Genomic DNA, 18,272 nt, shown 5'->3' on the forward strand with positions numbered 1-18,272 from the left:
AAAAGTGATAACAAAATAAATAATAAATAAATTATTTACCACGTTCTTTCAAACGCATAGGAAGAAACGGTAAATTTGCTAGTTCTAAATTACATTTTCTGCGCATGCCGTGGCAAGTTCTTATACCTATATCTTAGTGAAAAAAGCAATAATGCTTTAAAGGTCAAATTTTATAATAAAGAACAGAACGTCTACAGTGTGGAAAACGTCTCTCGTGTACATCAAACACACATCTGTGCTCTTCGTAATCGGCAGACGCATTTCTTGTACTACAAAAAGCAAGGCATTACGCGAATAGTTTATTGCAATCACTTTAATTTACATTCCTTTTTGTGTTTTGTTTCTCATAATGTCTGATTATAAGATAACGTGCTTACCAGAGGAGATGATAAGCCACATTCTCAACGATAATGTACTCACTATTGAAGATATCATCAACTTTCGATGCGTGTGCAAGCAATTTCGTTATGCAGCCACATATGACAAGTTCTTGGAAAAAAAGTTATCTCAAAGGTAATTCTTGTGGTTTGTAAATCTTTTTGTTATTTTGTCTCATTAACGCCTGTCGCACAATGTATATCACTTCTGCGAAGAACGTATATTATAAATATATAATAAATACAAAATATTAAAAATATTAGGTATGTTGCATCTATGTTGCATAGTAAATTATTCGCTTTCATTTTTTTCTATTGCTCAATAATTTTGGCAAACTCTACCGTTATATATATACATATATAATATACATATACATATATATATATATATATATATATATATATATGTATATGGATGTAAACGTTAAATATAATATACTGATAAGAATTGTTAATTTTCGGCTGTCATAAATTAAAAGAACAAATATTTTTCAACCGACATTTGTCAATTGATGTTTATTTAATTAATCACACAATGTTTTGACCACGGTGTTTCGACCATATAATTTTGGTCCTTCGCACACTTAACAGTAACATTTGAGAAGGCCAAAAATTCCAAGAAACGTTGTGTGATTAATAAAATAAATATTAATTGGCCTGTATCGATCGAAAAATATTTAGTCATTAAATATTTTTTTTTAGATTTAATTGTTAAAAATTAAATTTAAAAGTAACTTTGCTTATTTATTTTAATGTGTATTCTTCAATATATTTCATTGCATTTTTAAATATAAAGATTATATATATGATATATATTCGTGATTAAAACAAACAGATTTAATATTTTTCTATCGGTTCTTTTTCATAATTAGCATTGAAATCACAATAAAATCTTTATAAAAGTAAAAACGTGCCAAGTAACATATATAAGCACAGTCGACATTGTATGTAAATATGCTTTCGAACAAATTGTTCTACAAAATATTTGAAAAGAAACTTAACATACACACACGCACATTAATGTTTATTAATTCCATATAGAATACACGTATAAAATTACGAAATATACATATTAAAATCAAAATTTGAAAATATAGTTTTAATAAACTTTTAGGAATATGTAGTTCAAAAATAAATATAAAACTAATGTTATTCATCCAAGTATGAATTTAATTAAAATTAATACTGAATATTATATATTTTAATTTTTCTGATTAAAGTATAAAGAGAAGTGACATAATGTACTCATGCTTTGAATTGTATACTTCAAAAAATTTATTAATTTGAAAAATTATATGTACAATTACATTGTTTAATATCATTAGTGTTTGCTGTTACATAAATAAAATTATATAGATAAAACTTTGGAATCATCTTATCAGCATATAGATAATAAAAATACGTATTACCTTTATATCTGCATCTTATAGATAAAAAAAAGTATTTTCTTTACTATATAATTTATCTAGAGTAATTTTAAGATAAATTTGGTTTAAAATCATAGCACTACAATATATTGTATTGTATATACATAGTTTAAGAATATTCTACAATTTTATGTGATATTATCTACAATTATATACAATTATATATAATAAATTATATATAATTTATATAGAATTTTATGAAATTTTCTCAATAAGAGAGATTTACATTTTTCAAATCTTTACAGATAAAATTCTCAGCTAAAATAAAATCCTCGATTTTTGCAACACGAATATTTATGTGAATTATATCGCTAAAATAATAATTATACATTTTTTATTGAAATGTTTGGTAATACATATGGACATCTAAAATTGCTGTGCCAAAGTTTGTTAAGTTTTGTGTTTTGAACAAGAAATGAATGTCACGCGTTAAATAAAAATACTTTTTCATTTTTGTTTCAAACTCATATTATTTGCGATACATATTTTTCTCTCATACTTCATTTTCACAGTCATCTTTCTTTATGTTTAATTAATTTTTTTAAATTTGATAATACGAAATATCATTGGAATGTTTATAACGGAACATGAAATAATCGCTTTGCAATTAGTCGAAGTGAAATGCAATTTGTGCAGAACATACACGATTTTATTATAACTCAAGATTAAAATACAAATTGGCCAGACTCACCAACACAATATGTATAGCACTGAAGCTGTAAACTGTAAAATATAAATACATAAAAATTGGTAAAATTTAATAAAATAATTGATACTTTGAAATATTATTTTAATTAAGCTTAAATAAAGAACAATAAATATATAAATAGTAATAATAAAATAAATAATAAATGAATTATTTACCACATTCTGTCCTTCAACCGCATAGGAAAAAATGATAATTTTTGCTAGTTCTAAATTTCATTTTCTGCGTATGTCGTGACAAGTCCCCTTATATCTGCATCTTACAATTAATGGGAAGAAGCAATTAGACATTAGGATTTGAGGTCAAATTTCATAATAAAGAACTGAACGTCTGTAGTGTGGAAAACGTCTCTCGTGTACATCAAACACACATTTGTGCTCTTTGTAATCGGCAGACTCATTTCGTGTACTTCGAAAAGCAAGGAATTAATTACGCGAATAGTATTATATCGCAATAACTTTAATTTATATTCCTTTCTTGTGTTTTGTTTTTCATAATGTCTGAAATAACGTGCTTACTAGAAGAGATGATAGCCATGATTCTCAGCTGTAATAATATCATTATTGAGGATATCATTAACTTTCGATGCGTGTGCAAGCAATTTCGTTATGCAGCCAATTATAACAAGTTCTTGGAAAAAAAGTTATGTCAGAGGTAATTCTTTTGGTTTGTAAATTTTTTTATTATTTTGTTTCAATAACCTCTGTCGCATAATGTATATTACTTCAACAAAGAACGTATTTTATAAATAAAAAATAAATAAAAAATATTAAAAATATAGTGTAAGAAAACAAAAACTTTAATAATATATATAAAAACAGATAGAGAAAAATAGATTAAAAGAAGATTAAACGCACAAATTTTATTCTTTATACTGATTTAATTAGTATAATTATTTTTTTATTGTTTATAGTATAACAATATATTAAAAATAAGCCAATTTTTAAAATTTTTTAGTTTACATTAGCACATTGTCTTATAAATATTATTACATTATTTATAAAAATATAATATATAATAATATGTAATATATTATATAATATAAAAATATATAATTATAAATATGATGTTTTTTTAAATCGGCTAACAGAGCCAAAGCACGAAAAATTTATTATTCGGAACTGTATTTTTTGGTTTGAGATCACTAAGTTCCATATATAAATTAATCTTGAAACTTACATATAGAGAAATAGGCGCAAAAAATATAGGCCCGAAAAGTCGCTGAATTTTTCGTGCTTTGGCTCTGTTGGCCGATTTAAAAAAACATCATATTTATATTCTTAATATTGAGAGCCGATAAAAATATTTCTTTCTGATATATAATTATATATAATTAAATATGTTATATATGTATAATGCAACATACCTAATTTTTCTAATATATATATTTTTTAATAATACTAAATATGTTATATATAATTATATTTTTGTCTATAGTCCATCGCTAGTTGGCCCGCCGGGGAAAATTTTTTCTATATCTAAAAATATAGAAAAACACATGCTTAGTGAAGAAACAGCAAATGTACTCCAGCAAATATACTTGGACATTTTAATATCATCATTAAAAATGTAACACTTTAGAGTTACAGAACACTTCTGTAATTCTTTATATTATATTTTTATTTTTATTATTATATTTAAATATTTATTATTATTTTACTATTATATTTAAATTACTAAATTTTAATTTTGAAAAATAAAATTATTAATTTTACAAATATGTTTCTTCAGTGATCAAGCAATTTAAACAATATATAATTCTCTATATCACGTTATGTAATAATTTACATCCCGTATATACGCGCGAGTAAGACCACATAAAATTGTAGAATATTCTTAAACTATGTATATACAATTCGACGATCAAAGTAGGGCGAGGTTCGATCAAAATTATATAAAGACGTCTCGGTCGAAGATGATTACACAAGTAGTAGCGTTAAGTTATGCTCAAATCCACAACGTTCAGAGTATTAAAAAATTAAATCGCGTCTCCTATGGACACCGCTTGTTTATCTCCTTTATATTGTTTAGAGAATTTTTGTTTAATTTTACGCAGAAATTACGAAGATGATTTGGGTAATTAATGGGAAATAAAATAGAGAGGGAAGTAATCATCTTCGAACGAGACGTCCTCATATAATTCCGATCGAACTTAGTCCTAAGGAGATAACAACAACTTTTTACTTGGATTAAAAATAATAGTGATCCCCTGAGCAGAGAATTAAATAAAAAAAACCAGGGTTGAGTAGACCAGTTTGGCACAACCAATATTCCCTCCGCTTTGTCATTAATATTATTAATGACAAAGCGGAATATCATAAATAATTTCTTGAAAGTTGGTAAAATTAGAGCATCACTGTGTGATGCAGGAAAATTATTATCTAATGTATTTCATCACAATTCAATGAGTTTCATCTGATCCACTTCTTCTTCTGAGTCAATGAATAACATCGATACTGCTGCTCCAAGAGCGAGAATAGATGAACCAACACATTATTGTGTTTCAACAAAATGTTGGTCCCTTTTCTTGGCAATTTTAGATAAAGCTGCGGCAATCTCTAAATTAATCTTTGGAGGATCTGCGTATAAATCAACATTACGTGGATAATTTTTAAGTAATGTCTTCCTCGTCTCTTCTAGTAGACCTCCTGTCATCCAGGCTTTCCATCTGTTTTTAATTTCCGTATGAAATTTAACAGAATTTGTTGGTACATCATTCGGATCTTCTCTCAATATTTGCAGAATTTCGTCATCAATGACAGAGTCCATTGTCGGGTCTGTGTTTTCCCCATTTTTAGAGACACTAACCTGAGCGTCACTGGTTTCAAAAATATCATTAACAGGATCCGCGAAATCCTGTATATCCTCAGATTCATTTTCGATATCAGAATACTTTTTCTCTGAAAGCGAATAAATCATATTACAAATAAAAAACTTAGGACAATAATATCCTTTAAAATTAAAGTCACAGGCAGCATTCGTGTGAAATTAATCTGCAGAACTATTTGTTCAGTAACGAATGTTCAATTCCTTTATTAGGAATGCATTATTCGTATGGAATAAGCACTTTAAGATATTATTTATTCATTGATTTATTTTGGAGAGAGGGTAATATTTGTATGGAATAAACATTCATCAAATTAAATAAATTATTCAATTTTTTACCCGTAGAATCTGAAATTTTATCATTCGATACATCTTGAGACTCATTATTCTTAATCTTAACCAGTTGAGTGAGGATGCAGTTTATCTTCAGTTTCATGAGTACTTCTTTTAGGTCTCTTGAACGTGATCGAGAATATCTTCTTTTCCTATCCTTTCTATCTTTCTTCATTGTGATCAATATTTAAATAAATATTTTATTTAATAAACTTTTTCTGACGTGCGAATCGTTGAGCACAAAAAACAATATGAAGAAGATAAACAAGCGGTGTCCATAAGAGACAATTTTTCAATACTCTGAACATTGTGGATTTGAGCATAGCTTGACGCTACTACTTGTAATCATAAAGAACAAGACGTCTGCAGTATAATTAACGCAAGGTAATGAGCGAAGTTGAATATAGCAGGAGTCCTTGAATAGTCCAGGGAGAAACAGCTGATGATTTCTCGCAGGCACCGAAAAGCTTGTCAAACGTGTCGTTGATGTGTCACCGACTCTGCCTGTGTTGGAATAGAAGGCGGATGATCCAGGGAAGACACTGAACGAATATCTTCAGTCTCAAGATCTGAAAAAAAGTATCGGGAAGGAGCAAAGAGTGCGGATAAGGAAACGAAATTGGTTATATCCGCTGTATGCCACAAATCCATAATGAAATGAAGGTTGGCGAGAGAGCATACCTGGTTCAGAGCTCTGGTTCTGAGGAACCATCTCCTCCTCCGTCAGTTTGTGTTCTGAAGCCAAAGGTTGAGTCAAAAAATGGATCTCTCCCCTAGACGACATAATCTCGATGGATTAAAAAACTTTCGTTATTATACACGAGATTTTATATTTTCTTGTGTTAATTCATTTTGCGTTACAATTATATTTAATTTCTCAACAATAACAACGTTTGAAAGATTTAAACGTAGGTAGCGATTGTATTGTCAGCACTTTAATCATTATTTAACTTAACTTTAACTTAATTTCATCATTTAAAAACTTATTATGTAATAATTAATTACACTAATCAAATATGTCAAGACCGCTAAAAGAATTAAGAATAAAAAATAAGACAGAATCTCTTCTCAACCGTACTGGCAAATAATTTAATCTCTTGTAAATTTTTTCATGCTGATTAAAAAACGAATCCGGCCGCGAAAATTGCGTATCACGTAAGATTTTTTAGATATCATTTTTTAGACATCTATGGATACACAAAAAAAAAGCATTATAAACATTTTTTTGTAAAATATAGCTTTTAATTGAGATGTGATAAAAAGTGCTACGATGACTCAAAATAAAGCTTAAGCAAAATAAGCTTAATTTGTAATTTATGTAAAAAATATGAAAAAGATCGAATTTATAAAGAGGTAAAGTGAAACATTCTACCGAACCTTTAAAGACTGAAGAAAAGTGCGAAAAATAATATTTTTAACTTTTTAATTTAATTTTTTCAATAAACTCTTTATAGATTCCTTTATAGAATTTTTTTTCCATTTTTTACATAAACTACAAATCATAAGTTTTATTTTAAGTCGTCGTAGTACTTTTTATCACGTCTCAATTAAAAGCTATATTTTACGGAAAAGTGTCCAAAATGCCCTTTTTCACATCTTTAGATCAAGATATCTAAAAAAACATAACGTGATACGCAATTTTCACAGCCGGATTCGTACTCAGCAAAAAAAAATCTAAGTCATCGTAGCACTTTTTATCATATCTCAATTAAAAGCTATATTTTACGAAAAAATGTTTATAATGCCTTTTTTTTGTGTATCCATAGATGTCTAAAAAATGATATCTAAAAAATCTTACGTGATACGCAATTTTCGCGGCCGGATTCGTTTTTTAATCAGCATGAAAAAATCTACAAGAGATTAAATTATTTGCCAGTACGGTTGAGAAGAGATTCTGTCTTATTTTTTATTCTTAATTCTTTTAGCGGTCTTGACATATTTGATTAGTGTAATTAATTATTACATAATAAGTTTTTAAATGATGAAATTAAGTTAAAGTTAAGTTAAATAATGATTAAAGTGCTGACAATACAATCGCTACCTACGTTTAAATCTTTCAAACGTTGTTATTGTTGAGAAATTAAATATAATTGTAACGCAAAATGAATTAACACAAGAAAATATAAAATCTCGTGTATAATAACGAAAGTTTTTTAATCCATCGAGATTATGTCGTCTAGGGGAGAGATCCATTTTTTGACTCCAAAACACATTTTGGAAATCTCTGAATTAAAGAAAGAATCATTTTTGTCGACTAATGTTATACATATACGTACTTATATAAGAAACTAAAAAATGATACCTGTATAAATTTTAGCTAATAATTAGACTAATTGTCATTATTTTATTTGCATTAATACAACACATATATCATATTTACAGGTCTCAATTTCGCAATATATTTAAATATACATATATATATATGTTTCAAATAAAAATAAACTTTTTGGTCAGTACATAATATTAAGACATATAAGAATTAATATTTATAATATATAAAATTATATTATCTAATATAACATAATTTTATATAATTTGGGCATTAAAGACAAATATATCGCAATCCCTGTTATTTTACAAATCTTAATTATAACAGCTTTTTCGTTTTGACTTAATAATTATCTAAATGTATCATGAATTTTGGCTCGAGAATCCTGAAGCAGAAATATTTTACTTCTATTCTTTAATTACATTTGAAACAAATAAATTTTTAGTGTATAAAACTGAATTTATGTAAAAGAAAAGATATAAGTAATACTTCTTCTTCAGACGACCTCCATCTATTGTACAAATCTAATTGTAATAATTGTCGTAATTTATTTACATCTTAGTAATGCAGTCCTTTTCATATAACCATTATTATCGCAAAAGAAAATTGTGCTCAATTTTTTAAATAATAATCTAATAATTCGTATGTTAAGTTGAGAAATACTTTATATATCTATGACGGTTTACATTTTTTTAAGTTACTTTGAATGATGAAATAAAATATGAAAAAACATTTATATTTTCAAGTTAATAAAAATACATTATTCTTTTCATATAATACTTGTTTTTGATAATTTTAAAATATATCAAAAATATTACTTTATATATATATACATATATTGAAAATAATTGCATGTATAATTTATTTAATTATACATTATCCTTTATTTCCAAAAGCAGAATATATGTTAATAAATCACAAATAAACAATGTATTTCATAATTCGTGCATTGAATTATATTGTATTATTGAATAATAAAAAATGGAAAATTTTGAAATATTACCCCCGGTCTTTTAACAAAGGAAAAATTACTAAATGAATATCATTTAATCAGTTATATATATTACATAAACATCTATATATATGTAATACATATTATGTATATAAGATATTGTCCATATAATATGTAACGTTAAAGGACTGCATTACTAAGATGTAAATAAATTACGACAATTATTACAATTGGATTTGTACAATAGATAGAGGTCGTCTGAAGAAGAAGTATTACTTATATCTTTTCTTTTACATAAATTCAGTTTTATATACTAAAAATTCATTTGTTTCAAATGTAATTAAAGAATAGAAGTAAAATATTTCTGTTTCAGGATTCTCGAGCCGAAAATTAAACATACAGCTAACAGATATACATATGTATATGTATATACATATATCTATTTAATACACAATTTTGAATAAATAAATTTTATTTAATTATTTTCTTTCTTAAGCGTTGCCGAAAAATATAATTTAAAATTATTCGACTTATTTTTTATTCAAAATTTATTTTATTAATTAAAATTATGAAGCAATGTTTATATTAATAAATTCCAAATTATATTAATTACAGTCACTAGTATTTATTATAAATTATGAAGATAATCGATCAAACCAGCAGATAAAATCATTTATTCAATTTCACGACGTTTCGATCATATAGTTGCGATCCTTTTCAAAGAAGAAAGTAAAATAATAACTAATCAACTCTTCTTATCTTTCCATGCAGTGTCAAATTATAGTAATATTATATAAGTCACAAATAAAAATTAATTAAATTCAAATTTAAAGTGGAAATAAGAGACTGCCACAACATATCCCAACCAAAGCACGTCAGATTCTGATAACTTATGTGATTTATATAATATTACTATAATTTGACACTGCATGGAGAGATAAGAGGAGTTGATTAGTTATTATTTTATTTTCTCACTTGAAAAGGACCACAACCATATGATCAAAACGTCGTGAAATTAAATAAACGATTTTATCTACTAGTTTGGTCAATTACTTCCATAATTTATAATGTTTATATTATTTAACTTGTAAAATCAGGAAAAATTTATGTATATTGCATCGCATGATATCGACGCAATATCGTTTAAATTTTTCAAGCAAAATAAAATAGAATTTAAAAAATTAATATTTTTTGATATATTTTAGAAGAAAATTCAACTCAAAGTTTTCTTATTTTTTATTTCATTATTCAATACGACATTATTAATAAGAGACTACGATTTTTTTTTAAATTCCACAAGTATTAAGTTAATAATTTCGCATATTTTTGTATTCTATCAATTAAGCAATAATTAATTATTCATATATAATCGTTATAATTTTATAGTAGAATCATTTATCAATTCTCACTCCGTCACAGCCTATTGTAGCAATTTTGTAACTGCATTTTCTATATGAGAAAAGATTTGTAATACGTGTGATTTCTTCTTTTGCAATTATTGGTGGTAACAGAAAGTATACATAGCTGCCTTTAAAACCTGTAAGCTTTCCTGCCAAATTGAATCCATTTCCAAGACAGGTAATAATATCAAATTCAAAATACGACAAATCATATCTGCTTAACATTTGTTGATTTCTCTTAATGTCTCTCTGTAAAACGAAAAATGTTAATTATAATATTGTACCTACAGTTTCTGGCAAAACATTGTAATAAAGGATCTTTCAGAACGCCAAAACTAAGAAATATAGCATAAAATAAAATGATTTTGTTGTTAAATAAAAAGAAAAAAAAACAAAAATACTTGTAAGTTTTTGTAAGCATCGAGATCTTCTATATTATTATTAATATAATTTAGGTCATCGAATATACTTATTGCTATTTCGTCCAATTCATTCAAAATAATATTGAAATTGCTAGAACGTGAAGACAAAAGTTCTACTTGTATATCTCTTTCTATTTTTGTTAGGCGAAGATGTGTCCCGATCAATAAAATCTTTATTCCTGTTTTAACATCTATAGGCTTTATAGCATAAACATTAGAAAAAATATGTTTGCATTTATTTATACGGCCATATACGCAAACTTTGGCATCGATTGTTGCAAATGCATCCCTTTGCAAAATGTTCTCACAAGATCTAGTGTATTCTTCAATCTCCTGTAAGTCTTGTTCATTAAATCTAATATGAACACCACTCTGTAGACGCTTCCAATGAAGAAAACACGCTGTTAGACAAACCACGAATGATGTCGAACCGCCAAGACCATTTTCAAAAGGTATTTCAGTGAACACGCGTAAACGAAAAGGTTTCATGCCGTGCTCGCTATTGTAAACGATGGTATAAAGCAAGTAAAAGAACATTTGTAAGCTTAATTTCTCTTCATTTTTTTTCCACATACCATTGATAAAGTTATTGACAAATCTAGGCATATTTAGCACATTAAGTTGAGAAAATAAGCATTGAACTTTTTCTAAAGATAAATCCTGCTGTACACCACGAAACTCTATTCTAATGCTTCTTGGCTCATCAAGTAGTTCGCAGAATTCTAGTTTGGTGCGAAGATCTAAGCCGGCCACAACAAAATGTTTTTCATACGTCACCGTGTGCTCTCCTGATAAGATGATTCTGCCTGGTGCGGAAATTTTGAAGTTAATCATCTTTTTATTTATCTTTATAAAAATATCTTCTCTTGACACAACGAATGCAACGTTGAATGGCAGAGAGAATGGCTGATAATTAGATTTGCGTAGGATTCACCAATATATTGATTGGAATTAATATATGAAAAATATATTCTCATAAGGTGAGAAATTTCGAGATTATATTTGTCGTTTCTTCTCGATCTGTAAGTGTAAGAAATGCGTATCGTGTCAGTCATATGTGACAGAAATATCTCATTGGTTATACATAAAAATATGGAAGGTATAATCAAAGGATATGTTTGCAAAGTACTTAAATTAATATACTTACAGTTTATTTGATTCTTGTTTTTATTTGGCAGATAAATTAATGTCTATTTTTCTCCGAGAACCGCACATATGTCTTCTTAATTATTTAATCTTTAAAACGTCAAAGCAAAAAAGAAAAGCTACTGATTATATGAATTTGAAACGTTCGTTATCGCCCTCCAGACAGTGGTTATATTTTCTGTACACTTCCTTGTCTCAATTTAGACTAATTTCACTTCAAAACATATAAAAATGTTATTTAAAGTCATATCTTTATATACAAACAACAATATATTAGACGTTTTCAATGTTTTAATCAGGAGTCGTTAGAACATATATCGATACTTTTTTGTTGTTTCCGAATAATATTTATCGCAACTTTAAATACATGACTGTATGTGTGTACCGTCAAAAAAACAAATATATATATAGATGTAATATTTAATTTAAAGATATAAAAATATGTAATACTTTGATACAATTTATTGTATAAATCATATATAAGGTACATATATATGATATATATCACAAACTCATCAGTACTAAGGCAAAATGATTTTATCTTTTTCTCTTAATTATTATTAGATAAATCTTTGGTATATTAAACAGATATAAAAAAGAAATAGAAATAAATATTTTCTTCTTTTCTTAAGACAATTACTAACTATTGTATATATGATATATTATTGTATAATAATTGTCGTAATTAATTTAAATCGTTGTAATATAGTTATACAGACATATTTAACAGAAGAAGAAATTTTGCTAATATCTATTTAAATAATAACAAAATTTGTATATTATTTCGATAAATGCTATATTATCTATTTATAATTTCCATTTTTATATTCAATTTATTTTTTACGTTCTGGAATAATTATATATATTTCTGTATATTTATCGTTATCTATATATTTACATATATTTCTTTTTTTTCTATAATATAAGAGTTAATAATTAAAATATGTATTATCCAGGCTTCTGTGTGGAGCCTTGAGAGAAGAGACACAGGTAATATACGGTTATTTTGATAACAACAGGAAAGGATTAGGATTTGATTAAATTTAAGTATTTTTAAAAATATAAATTTGATAAAATATACATAATGAATTATGTTCATCACACATAAGCATCGTTACGCATTATCAGTTTATACGAAACGAAACGAATCGACAAATATTATCTCGGTATTCTTATTTGTGTTACATATAAATAGATTTCTAGAACTTTAACAAATATCTACAAGAGTTGCGACGCTAAACAAATTTTTTGCAATTACTGTTCTAAGAACACGTCGATATTATACAATGCAAATAAATTTATTCATAAAGAAGATGTAAAATTCAAACATTTTGCACAATATATGATCTTATGCGGATCATGACAATGTGTAGAAAATATGTGTGGCGGTCAACTCAAACTTTCGACTACGAGTTTAAATGACTGTGAATTACTTGATGAGTTAAAAACATTATTAGGAAAGGCTTCCATAAAACAATATGAAAGAAATTTTATGTTAAAAGTTAAATATACCTGTGGAAGTAATCAATTGATTGTTTACTAATCGTGAGTAAAAAATGGTCACCTAAAATTCTTCGGACTGTTTGTAAGATTTTTCGTTTAAGAGTTCAACTTTTTTTTTAAACGACTTTAACTTTTTATACAAATCGATTTCTCGTAATATTCGATATTGAAATTTTCGAGATATTTTATATTTGAATTTGACATAATTTTACATAATACAATATTATATAAAATATTTTATAAAATACTAACTTTTCGACGACTCTACAACATACTTTTATACATAAAATAATAAGAGGAATCAATTGATGTGAAGAAAATGTATAATTGTTTTTAAAAAATAATAATTTGCAACTAGCAACTCTACATATAATTTTTTTCTGTGATTTCAATATATATTCTGTTAATTAAGAATAGAATGAATCATTCTGCATAATAAACCATTATATATATTTTGTTGCTTAAAGATTTTACGGTCTCATAATTACGTCAAACTATGAAATCAAAAATGAATAAAATTATTGAATTTTTTTTGTAAAATATATCAAAAAATATTAATATTTTTTTATATTCTATCCTACTTTAAGAATATGAGCGATGTTGCGCTGCAATCAATATATATATATACAAAATACTTTTTCAATTTGTAAATTAATTAATATAGGATGCTTTATGATTGAAATATAATGCAATTGAGACCATAGATGAAGAAAGGCACATAGGCTTATGTGTGCCTCTTTTCCATAAATCATCTAACTTCTTCCAGATATGTTTTATATATGCATACAAAAGACATATTATTTCTCTAATGTAACAATTTTATATAATAAATAATATAATAATTATATATATATATATATATATATATGTATGTATATATACTTTATATGTATTATACTTTAATGACACCATTTATACATATATTTTATATATAAATAAAATTGCGAAATTAAACATATGATTTAAAACGACAATAAGAGAACTGATTTATGATATTAAAAATAATATATTATTATTAAATTGAATTATGTTTAAGCACGCACACATAAGTTTTTCTTCTTATGAATACTGAAAAAATTTGACATTGTATTTTATATTTCAATCAAGACTTCGAGATGATATATATGTATTCCAAGACGAAATCAGTCAGTAAGTAAAACACAAAAGTGTACAGGACATATAAAACTGTTTGTGTGCGACGAACGTTTCAAATTCTTATTATTAGGCCTTCCTTTATTGTGTCTACGTTACAAAGATTTAATAGAGTTAAAGTGTATAGAGTCATATATGTGGTGCTTTAAAAGAAACAGTTGAGACAAGTTAACTTATAATTGAAAATAAACTCATATAACAAAAACTAAAGACAATATGTAAGTATATGAATTTAAATACTTATTTTGTATACATTTATCCATTTGATAACGTATGAGACGAGATATTTTTGTCACATATAATATATAAATGACACATTACGCATTTTTAACATTTACAGGACGAGAAGAAACGATAAATATAATCTTTAAATGTTCCCTTACTTTACAAGAATATATTTTTCATATATTGATTCTAATAACAGTGTTTGTAAGAGATACGCAAATTTAATTATCAATTCTGTATTATTGAACGCTACTTCAGTTCTAAGAAGAAAGGATATTTTATTGATAAAAGGATGATAAATTTTAAAATTTCCGCACCGGGCAGAATCGTCTTATCCGGAGAGCATTCGGCGACGTATGGAAGATATTTTGTTATGGCCGGTTTAGATCATCGTACCAATCTCGAATTCTGTGAACTACCTGTGGCAGAAAGAATTATTAAGCTAGAATTCCCTCGTGTCAATCTACAATGCGATATATCTTTAGTAACAGTTGAACATTATTTTTTTCATAGAAATGTTTCGAATATTCAGTCAAATCCAGTCGAGTTTCTTAAATTCGTGAAATTCTTTATAGACTGGGCTCGTATGTGGAAGACATGCGAGCAGCGATTTAGCTTACAAATATTTTTCTACCTGCTTTGTTTGATGACCAACAATCTCGAGAGAAGACCTTTTCACGTGTGCGTAACCACTGAAATTCCTTTTGGATCTGGTCTTGGAAGTTCGACATCGTTCGCTGTATGTTTGGCAGCGTGTTTTCTTCATTGGGAGCGTCGACAGAAAGGTTATCATATTGCATTTAATAATCGGGAATTAGAAGTAATTGAACGTTACACCAAATCCTGCGAAGAAATTATGCAAGACAATACGTTCACATTGATCGATGCCAAACTTTGCGTACGCGGCGGAATAAAAAAATGTCGACGTACGAGTTATAAAACTTATTTTACGGAGACTATCGATTTCGTATCAGGACTAAGGATTTTATTGATTAATACAAATATTCCCCAAAATAAAGAACAACAAGCACAACAAATGATTGATCTGCGACGTAGAAATCCGATCTATTTCAATTGTTTATTAGATAGATTAGACACAATAGCAACACAAATATGGGATAAGCTTCATTGTATTTGTAATAATTTTATAGATCGCCGATTAATTCAGGATTTTTATCGTCAGTTAGAGGTATTTTTTCGTTTTTATTTAAGAATAATAATATTTTTATTACGCATATTCTTTAGCTTTGCTGCATTGATAAAATTCGTACTCTCCCATACAGCACCGTTAGATTGCAAAAACATTACAACAATCTTTCACCGCAATATTGCAATATTGCAAATTCACTGTAAAATGTTGCTACATCATTGCTGTTGAATTGCAGCAATGTTAAAATGTCCGCTTTTTGGAAGATAATAAAATTATTGATTATCGTTAACATCTTTTATTGTACAATATTGCAAAAAATTATTTTATTACAGTATTATACCCAGCAAATACCAAGTTACAGTTATATAATTGTTAGTTGTAATTTTCCACTCAACAACATAATTGTTATAATACACGTATTATATTTTTGAGTGGAAAATTACAACTAACAATTATATAGCTGTAATTTGGTGTTTGCTGGGTATATGTATATATATTACAATATATAAATTATAGAATTTGGATTACATGCAATATTTCCGAAATATTAATGTCATGTTGCTACAAGTGTGCTGGAATTTTGTGCACCTATATCTCTGCAATGTCTTTATAATGTTACATTGCAACTTGCAACATTGCAACGTTGCTGCAATATAATTGCAATAATCTGTGCTGTATGGGCTTGTACAAAATTACCTGCTAGAAACTGTACCGTTTTAAAACTAACATTTTTCGTATTTTGCAGACAGACATTATGTGGAATCAGCAATTATTAAAGGATAATGATTTGTCGCTTCCAAAATTCAATGAAGTTTGCTCAATTGCAAATAAATTTGGATTAAAAGGAAAGCTTACAGGTTTTACAGGGGGATACGTATACATTCTTCTATCACCAAAGGTTACAGACGAAACAATCAATAAAATTAAGGCACAATTCTTGAAGCAACGTATCGATTGCATATCTTCCACCTTTGATATCGATGGAGTGAAAATTGATTGAATAATTCTACTCTAAAATTATAGCGACTCCATACAACAAGATTGCAGCAGTATTGTGGCAACATTTCACTGCAATATTACAGCATTGCATAAACATTGTGAAATATTGCAGCAATTTTGCTGCAAAGTTGCAGCAACGATAAAATGTCCGCTTTCAGAAATATATATTTGCAGCAATAATGCAATAAAATATATATGTAATATTACTATTGGATTATTGGAAATGTGCCAAATACATGATCGGACTGAATGTTTTGTACCTAATATTTTTTGCGTGAATTTTATTTTTATAATATTTCTGAAATATTACTGCAACATTGTTTAAACAATATTGCAAATTTATGCCTATATAATAATTCTGCAATATTGCTATGGAATGTACAATATTGCAATGTTGTTGCAATATTGCTGCAAACTTGTGTGCTGTATGGGACGTTATATAAATAATTAAATAATAACAACTAACTAAATATAAAAATAGGGCAAAATTATTTTAATATCTGTATTATTTTAAGAAAAGAAGACGAACAACATTTTTGTTTAATATATATTTTCTATTCTTTAAAGATAGCTTATTGTTTAAAGATAGCTTATTGTTTAAAGATAGGTCTCTTAATGACGTCGTATTGAATTATGAAATAAAAGGTGAGAAATCATTACAAGAATATTGGTAATCTTTTTGTAAAATATATCAAGAAATATTAGCTTTTTTCGTATTCTATCCTATTCTATTTTAATAATGTAATGTATAAAATTGCATCATTACATGCGCTGCAATAGAATAAGCAGAAGACTTTTTTAATTTATAATCTAATTTATAATTGTAATTTTTTATATATAATGCTTCATAATTATATACTGCAATTTGAATGACAAGTAAGTCAGACAGTTTTGAATTATATTTTTTCTGCGATTTTTATGAAAGAAAATTATAAAATGAAATATATAATCAGCGTTGCTCATTAGTAGGGCATTCATCTGTTAACTACGAGGTTCATACTTACATACTATCCGACGCATGTCTTATAGATGTATACTTATATAAAAAATTCAACTGATGTATTTATTTTTTTTTAATAATTTTCCTTTGTTAAACATACAGAAAGAATAGTTAAAAATTTTGAATTTTTTATTAACATAATAACGTTATATATAATTCATGAACGCAAATTATAAAACATGTGTATCTGTAATTTATTATTACATGTTCTACTTTCGAAAGTATAAAGAGATAATTAAATAAGTTACATACATTTATTTTGGAAATATTAAGTAATATTTTTGGTATATATTTTTAATACAATTGAAAAAGAGTGCTATATGCAAAGAATAATTTCTTTCTTTGCATATACTTTTTAATTCAACATATATTTCCACTTTTAATT

General features: G+C 26.5%; 3 protein-coding genes across 4 annotated transcripts; 2 read left to right on the top strand and 1 right to left on the bottom strand.

Moving 5' to 3' along the window:
- Positions 1-4,096, top strand: LOC114935477 (uncharacterized). 2 transcript variants are annotated; one of them, XM_085481359.1, is made up of 3 exons: positions 1-513; positions 3,032-3,164; positions 3,948-4,096. In XM_085481359.1, the coding sequence occupies exons 1-3, from the start codon at positions 411-413 to the stop codon at positions 4,081-4,083; spliced, it is 372 nt and encodes a 123-aa protein (XP_085337485.1). In that variant the 5' UTR covers positions 1-410; the 3' UTR covers positions 4,084-4,096. The 2 variants fall into 2 exon arrangements, 1 of the variants encoding a protein (XP_085337485.1); XR_014924440.1 differs by having other exon boundaries at positions 2-513; positions 3,035-3,164; positions 3,948-4,095.
- A 5,849-nt stretch (positions 4,097-9,945) lies between these two features.
- LOC114935466 (mevalonate kinase-like) lies at positions 9,946-12,100 on the bottom strand. Its single transcript, XM_029308317.2, has 3 exons — positions 11,860-12,100; positions 10,692-11,732; positions 9,946-10,539 (listed from the first exon to the last, which is right to left on the bottom strand). The coding sequence occupies exons 2-3, from the start codon at positions 11,544-11,546 to the stop codon at positions 10,282-10,284; spliced, it is 1,113 nt and encodes a 370-aa protein (XP_029164150.1). The 5' UTR covers positions 11,547-11,732; positions 11,860-12,100; the 3' UTR covers positions 9,946-10,281.
- A 2,331-nt stretch (positions 12,101-14,431) lies between these two features.
- On the top strand, positions 14,432-17,410 carry LOC114935462 (mevalonate kinase-like). Its single transcript, XM_029308310.2, has 2 exons — positions 14,432-15,927; positions 16,634-17,410. Exons 1-2 carry the CDS (start codon positions 15,031-15,033, stop codon positions 16,886-16,888), a joined length of 1,152 nt encoding a protein of 383 aa, XP_029164143.1. The 5' UTR covers positions 14,432-15,030; the 3' UTR covers positions 16,889-17,410.
- Positions 17,411-18,272: the final 862 nt, after the last annotated feature.

Source organism: Nylanderia fulva, unplaced genomic scaffold, assembly GCF_048542155.1.
Source record: "Nylanderia fulva isolate GAGA-0341 unplaced genomic scaffold, ASM4854215v1 Scaffold176, whole genome shotgun sequence".
NCBI lineage: Eukaryota > Metazoa > Arthropoda > Insecta > Hymenoptera > Formicidae > Nylanderia > Nylanderia fulva.

Bases quoted from the DNA above. Each gene is read 5' to 3' on its own strand.
- LOC114935477 (XM_085481359.1), top strand. From the start codon at position 411: ATGTACTCACTATTGAAGATATCATCAACTTTCGATGCGTGTGCAAGC. The intron at 514-3,031 runs GTAATTCTTGTG...CGTGCTTACTAG, and splicing joins GAAAAAAAGTTATCTCAAAG to AAGAGATGATAGCCATGATT. The intron at 3,165-3,947 runs GTAATTCTTTTG...TTTTGTCTATAG, and splicing joins GAAAAAAAGTTATGTCAGAG to TCCATCGCTAGTTGGCCCGC.
- LOC114935466 (XM_029308317.2), bottom strand. From the start codon at position 11,546: ATGATTAACTTCAAAATTTCCGCACCAGGCAGAATCATCTTATCAGGA. The intron at 10,540-10,691 runs GTATTTTTGTTT...TTCGTTTTACAG, and splicing joins ATGCTTACAAAAACTTACAA to AGAGACATTAAGAGAAATCA.
- LOC114935462 (XM_029308310.2), top strand. From the start codon at position 15,031: ATGATAAATTTTAAAATTTCCGCACCGGGCAGAATCGTCTTATCCGGA. The intron at 15,928-16,633 runs GTATTTTTTCGT...CGTATTTTGCAG, and splicing joins ATTTTTATCGTCAGTTAGAG to ACAGACATTATGTGGAATCA.